The sequence below is a fragment of the Pygoscelis adeliae genome, unplaced genomic scaffold, assembly GCF_000699105.1.
Source record: "Pygoscelis adeliae isolate BGI_AS28 unplaced genomic scaffold, ASM69910v1 Scaffold421, whole genome shotgun sequence".
Lineage (NCBI taxonomy): Eukaryota > Metazoa > Chordata > Aves > Sphenisciformes > Spheniscidae > Pygoscelis > Pygoscelis adeliae.
In genome coordinates this window covers 256466-263583 of record NW_008824011.1, presented here as the reverse complement: position 1 = coordinate 263583, position 7118 = coordinate 256466, and the positions used below count along the sequence as shown (strand labels likewise).

At 46.2% G+C, this 7118-nt stretch overlaps 1 protein-coding gene across 1 annotated transcript; it reads right to left on the bottom strand.

The window, feature by feature from the left end:
- Positions 1-857: 857 nt before the first annotated feature.
- TMEM106A (transmembrane protein 106A) lies at positions 858-7118 on the bottom strand. The gene is made up of 7 exons (XM_009326648.1): positions 6899-7118; positions 6403-6466; positions 5843-6002; positions 5191-5331; positions 4589-4632; positions 3881-3934; positions 858-1929 (listed from the first exon to the last, which is right to left on the bottom strand). Exons 1-7 carry the CDS (start codon positions 7110-7112, stop codon positions 1809-1811), a joined length of 798 nt encoding a protein of 265 aa, XP_009324923.1. The 5' UTR covers positions 7113-7118; the 3' UTR covers positions 858-1808.

Genomic DNA, 7118 nt, shown 5'->3' with positions numbered 1-7118 from the left:
GGATGCTTGTACCCACACGTGCCGAGGGCACAGCTGGCCACAGCTGTCTGACTCGGCCTCGGGCACCTTCCAGGGAAGGGCTATTCCCTGGTCTCAGCTCCGCCTCTTTCTTAAAGCCTTCTCCCCGTAAAGTCTCCCATCTCCCTTCATGCCCCCGTACCTGCTGGTGGGCAAGTCACTGTGGCGCTGGAGCTGTACAGCGGCTACAGCAAGGGTGAAGACCCACCGCACAGAGACAAGTCATCCACCTCTGGTTGCACGAGGCCCTTTATTTGCGAACAGACGACAACGGTACAAGTGGAGGACAGCAGTACAGAAGCACAGCTGGAAACCCAGCAGCAGGGGAGGGAAGTGCACAGCAGAATCAACAATACGGCAAATACAAAATGCACTGTAGAGATGTGACGAGCAGGGAGGATTTCAGTATGGGACCTGGAGCTGCTTCATCCCTGCTTCAGGGAGGAAGCCGACTAGTTACCATTTCAGGGTGATCTCAACGGATGATACAGTGAGGAGCGAGATTCTGCAAGAGCGCTGTAAGAAGTGCTGGTTTAGGAAGCATTATTTTGAAGACAGGATCAGAGACTTTCTTCAACAGTCTTCAACTATTCTGATGCTTTGGTTCTATCCTTCAGTGGGACAGACGCAGGAAAATGCTGAACTGCTGAGTAAAAATTTTAGTCCAGCAACTCCCAGGCTCCTATTTTACCATCTAGAATGCATCAGGCAGCATCTAAACTAGAACCTAAAGAATAACGTTTAACTCCTCCATCGTTTGGGGGATACAACCGCCAGCTCTGGGAGGAGACAAGGCTACCAGGGCTGTTCCCCTTGTAAAGTCTTTTGGGTACTTTTCCAGCTTTAGACAAAAAAAAAAAAAACAGAAAAAATCCCAAACAACCCCAAAACACCACACCCCAGAGCCAGCTGTTTCCTGATATTTGTGCAAACTAAGCTCTTCCAGTCAGAGATGAACTCTCTCATGCTTGTTCAAGCTGAAAGCATTAAATGCCAAAGCATACAAGAAAACAATACAGCAAACAGCATGAGCTGGCCACTACACACCGCTGCCTGGAAAGTAGCAATCTTTTTGGTTCATGATACAAAATGCATTTTCTTCTCACTGAAATGGATGCCATTAAGGAACAGCTAGCAGATGAGCTTGTTTTAAAAATACATATATACAAAAATGCATATTCTCACCTCCTATACTGGACAGCTTAAAACAGCAGTCACCCAAGAGTCACTTTCACAAGGTGTTTTGGCATGACATGCAGTAGTTTTTCTTAAGACCCAGAGATATAGAGACATCAGTCCTGTTTCTTGCTCTTGTTGCACAGGTTCTACAACGGTCATTAGATTCTGGTGATGTAGATGCAATCCAGCCAAAAAGTCTCATCACAGTCCTTTTTCAAGTTACAAAATACTTAAATTCAGGACAGAAGTGCAAAATTATGCAAGGAGGAAACAACTAGGAGTTAGTCTGACTAACAGGGCACTGCCTCCAAAGCAGTAGTGAAACAAGAGTGTGGCCCACTCCCATCAGCCACGCAGAGACACCCCCCTCATACACTGGTCACTCTGCTGAAGCGTCAGCCATGATAAGGCACTGAAAAAAAAAAGCTGCAATCTGAGGGCAGCAGAGTCCACATTCATAAGGCCAAGTACGTTACCATCTTTGCACAAGACATGGAAGTCTTATCCTGTTTAAGGCACAGAATGAGAAGAAGCCCCAGAAGTTTGTCTCCCTATGACTTGCCTTTGTGGTAGAATATGCTGCACCCAAAAGCTCTGCCAACCTGGCCCTGTCATGGCAGGCAGTGGTACAATGGGCGAGGTAGCGTGGCATTCCCCTGGCAGTCCACGTACTGGTAGTCTTCAAAAGTCAGCTGCTCTGAATGACACAGGTACGTGCAGGTCAGGGTACCCCTGCAAGGCAAAAGCAGACCAGAACTGCACTTGTGATTGTCCCAGATGAGACTTCTCATAACATAAAGGTCCCATGGTGAGCTCCCACTGCCATCCTCTTTTGTCTCTATTACATAGCCCCAGAAAACAACAGTCAAGATACCCTCAGCTCAATTTCACATGTTGGAGAGGGAAAGCATCTTTCAGATTACATTAAAGACAGCCTTTACAAGATCACTACCATCACAACCAGGTGCTTTGGCCATCCTAGAAGCCCATTAAGACTTCCTACCCCAGCGTAACCCTCATGTGCAATTTCACCATTTACCTGTTCCCAAAGTGCTAGTGCACGTCACAGTGGGTGGCTGTTTATGGAGTTAGCTAGACAAAAGCATAATCTTTCAATCACTATCTTTCTGTGCCACCTGCATCAAGTAGTTTCTCCTAACACTATGCAATCCATCAGTGGATAATATTGGCAGGAGGAGATGTGGTACAGAAAAGTGTAAAGATGACTGGAATCATCTTCAGCTTCTGGCTAATGGAGAGCTTGCAGGTAGAGAGATCAAAGGTCCTATCAGCCCATAGCATCAGCTAAGAAGGACAAAGTTGCCTTAACAGCCAGAGCCATTCTCCATGCTGTCCAAAACGCACCATTTTTACCATGCTTTGAGTAGCACGGGGCTTCTCTGCGTACTTTACCTGTTTAAACTTCACATCAGTCAGCACTGATTACAATTAAAACCTGCATTAAGTCCCATAAAACAAGAAACTTGACAATACAGCCCTTTAAATATTGGTCTTCTGTTGCAATTTGAACATTTGTGTTTCGGGAGATCGCCAGTGACATTTCTTTAGTGACTTGGGAGAATTCCAGCCTGGCATGCCTCCAAGAGATTCACATACTTTCTCCAATCAAACGCTTTTCCTAATATTCACAGTCCATTTCCAGATAGAGCAGGTGAAGCCCTGGCTTTAGATCAGCACAAAAGACCATGATGCAAAAGTAGTTCCTCCTTCCTGAAGACGTCATGGACTTGGTGACAACAGTCTGCAGATGGTGAACCTAGAGGTCCATCTTCAAGAGTAGGCTCACAACCTGGAGTCTGTCAACACAGATGTGCAGGGAGATCCCTCTAGTGGACACAGGCTACACAAGGAGACAATTTCTGCTGCAGTTTTCCAAAGTGCAACTGAGTTAAACTCAGCTAATGAAGACCACTTCTTTCATGGCTGCATGGAAGCCTTCTAGCGCTGCTATACCTCGCAGGAGCTTCCCTGTCTCACACACCGGGTTTAGCGCTAACTCTGACCAGAACAGTAGCAACCTGTCCCAGCAGGATCTGTATTGTAAAACTGCAGTTGTACTCCTTCCTCCCTGGCAGGGAGGAACAGCCAATCTGCATTTGCTTTCCTAGCAGGGCCTGTCGTACTCTAAAACACAGTCAAGCTGAGCATGGTCCTCTGGTCCATCCCCCGAACAGGAACTGCCTCAGGCAACAGAATCTGCAGAAGAGTCTGCTTTGTCCTGCCTTGCTCTTGGCAGCTGCTGTCAGAACACTTGAAGGCAATCATCCACACAGAGTCCAGGCTGAATGAGTCTGCCCCAACACCATGAGGCAAGCAGGCATAATCGAACTAGTCAGTACTTCTAGCTCTAGACCAACAAATTACTTCCCAACAGCTACAATCACTATTCCATAAGGAAGTTTGCCAGGCCAGCTTGCCTTAAGCAACAGTGACAGCTTGAGCTGTCAGTAAGCCTGAATCCAGGGGACTCCTCAGGGCAGTGATGGCTTTGGAGAATGATCTCCTCCTCACACCTCAGCACACCTATCTGGGTAACAGCACATTCACACTGCAGGCAGTCCTGGTCTCAAAGAACAATGACTGTAGACATTCTTGCAGGGAGCTGAGAAACAACGTAGATGACATGGATGTTAGTTATAGCTCTGAACCAGGCATCACTTACTGTATATGCAGCAGAATATTGTGAACTTTGACCTTTGTCCAGGTGCAAATGTTACTACAAGAGAAAAAAAGAGAGTTAATTTCACAGGAGCTGCCTGCACCATGTGTCTCCTGTCCCCAGTTATTCCATTGCTTCTCTGCTTCTCCAAAAAGATCTGCCTTTGCAATATTCTGACAACAGCTACGTAGGCAAAGTTCTTGAAGCACAGCAGCATGTACACCAGTAAAACATGTTTTTGCTGGTGTAACTCTGTAACTGTGGATCTAGTAAGCATGGGCCTTGTAAATATGCAATGCACCACCCCGTCTGCACAGAAGCTTTGGTTGCTCTGAACTTCACACAGTTTGCTGGTCATTTGCAGAGAAATGCAGTTTGTACAAGGTACCCTTAAATGCTCCATTTGTGAGCAGCAAAAGTTGACAACCTAGACATCAAATTGATATCATCACTTACTCATCAGAATGTATGGAAAATGACATTGTTGAGCCAACACTAAGCAGAGAATACCAATAAATAGAAAAGGAAATGAGTTTAAAATGGATGTGCCAGACTTGTATCCAGATCAGCTCCACACATTAAACTGAAAAGGACATGCTCACTCAGCTTCACTCTACAGACAGGACCACCACAAGAAATCTAGTAATGAAAAGCCTATAAGCATTAACGTTACTCACTAACCAAGGGAAGAAATCTTCAAGAATTACTCACTAGGTGTTGTCGTCCAATATCCTACTGGCCACCATATAATAGATCTGCAAACGTGAACGGAAGAGAAAGCAGGAAGTACACCAGAACTACAGTTACGTTTGTATACAATTCAGAGAGCTGAAGTAGGGAGAACTGGACTCTCGTTAGGTGTCTGAACCTGAATTTCAAGATCTAGCCTAACAATTGTTTTGAAAATAGAATCAGAAATTAGATCTAAAAAGGCCTTAAAAACATCATCTAAGCCACACACCTGACCTTTACACCAAGAATAGATCAGCTGTGCTCAAACTGTTCCCACCAGGGTTTTGTCTAACCTGTTTTTAAGCTTGCCATCATTTTATGGCAAGCACACAACCCAGCCCACTACCCGAAGAGCAGACATAATGTTCCTTGCCCAGGAATGTATTAGCTTCAAACTCAGCAACGTGTAAATTCTTACAACACCCCTTCCCGAAGTGGGATGTGGGAAGCTGCATGTGGAAGAGCTTTGAGTATTTGGCAGACAGATGACAAAGAAGTGGGTCAAGTATACAATAAGCACCTCCCTTACCCAGGACATCCAGATTAGTTTAGGAGAAAATGCAAAAAACAGCAGAGCTCACCTGGCCGCTCTGCAAAGGGCTCATATTCAGCAGGGTTTTCATGGTGGTCTTCCCTACTACTAGGGACTGGTGCAAAACCTCTATGTCTAGCTGCACAACAGTGACCAGGTAGAAGTTGTTATTAGTTATATTCAGCACGTTCTAGGGAGAGAAACAAAAAAAACCCAAACGACAAATCACCTTGCAGCAGGGCCATATGTTACTGATGCAAAGCTACTTTAAATATACTCCTGCTATGACCTTACAGCAACACTGGACCACATCATCCCTTTCAAATCCTCAGACGTACATCCAGCCTGGCCACAAAAGCATGTACGCTGCAGTGTCTCCCATGACAGTCAGAGGGGGGCAACCAAGCAGCTCAAGAATGCAAAAGAAAAAGGATTCCCAGAATTAATCACAGTGCTTCTTCTACACAGCCCCTTTGGCCACTTTGTGCGACTTGCTCACTTGCAGCCAGGCCAGCCACACCTCTGATGCTGCAACACACTCCAGACATTGATTCCAAGCAGCCAGAGAGTGGACTGAGATGGTGGGAATGGTACGACTAACTTCAGCCAGTGATCAGTTAGTTAGCCTACACATGGAGTGGCACAGGAGATAAGCAGGGAGCCCTTCAGATCCACTCTTTGACTGTGAGCTGAGCACTTACCGTCATGTTGAGGTATATACTGGTGGTGGTGGCATTAAAGCCAATGGAGGAAGCTTTCAGCCCTGCAGGCAGCACAGTAATGGAGCGAGGAAACAGGAAGAAAATACCGAGAGATGTTGTCAGCAGGCAGATCGTCACAGCAAGACATACATAGAGTTTCCTGCAAAAGAGCACCAGGGCCACAATCATTCTCTTGGTTTGTCAGCTGCAAGCACCTGCAGTTCTGCTCCAGCTCAAAGGGAGGAGACAATAAAAGCTTGGGTGCCAGAAAACCGGAATGGGTTTGTGCAGAACTATTTGCCAGCTACCAAATCACAACAGAGGCAGGGTAGAGACCCACACACTGACAATGGTGCATTACAGTACAAATAGCTGGAGATCCCAACAACTGCACACAGAAGACTGTCCAATATCTGCTGTTGCTGAAAAGACACAGTAAACACCAAACTTACTGCAAGTCAGAGCACAAAGAGCAAAACACCCGAAGTACTGAGGCTTTCCTTCATACGCAGAAGAAACATCCAAAAGATGAGAAAAGGGGAAAATTTCACAGGACTTACGTTCGTCTAGGCTTCAGCCTTTGGTCACCGTATGGAATCAGAGCCACCAGCTGCTTCTCTTGCTCTGAAAGAGGGGGCAGCAGATCAGAGACCACACTAAGCACGCAAGTAAATAAAGTAAATTGCATTGCAGGACGTTGCACAGCAGCCTAGTGTCCATCTGCACTCACCTCACAGGTGATGCTGTCCAATTAGAAGGCAAGTGTGATGCAACTAAGACTTCAGTTTGAGCATTCCCATCTCTGGGCAGAAACAACTCCCCAGGCGCTCCAGGATGGGCTTTGAGTAGTTATCTAGAAACAGCACTACCTGCCTTCCCATCCCATCCTCCCCCAATAGAGGCAGCCCACAGAAGTCACAAGTGAGCTGGCAGTACCAAGACAGGACATTCCTAGACTGGATACAATAAAACTATCTCTGTCTTTAGGCAGAGAGACACATACCAACCTCAGAAGACTCAAAAAGCACTGACACAGCACACAGAAGAATCACCTACCCCCAGGGATCCTTCCTGTTCCCTGACACGTTGGACAGTTGACATAGCTTCGACGTGCAATGCCCACACAGGGCACACAGGATGTAGCAGAGTCATTGATACTAGCGTAATTGGGGATTTCATCTTCAGCATCCAGTTGTCTGGGTAAAATCGGTTTGCTTTCACTCTCCTTTTGGTCAGGTGTTTTCCAGAATGGTGAAAGTTTTCCACCCATGGTGGA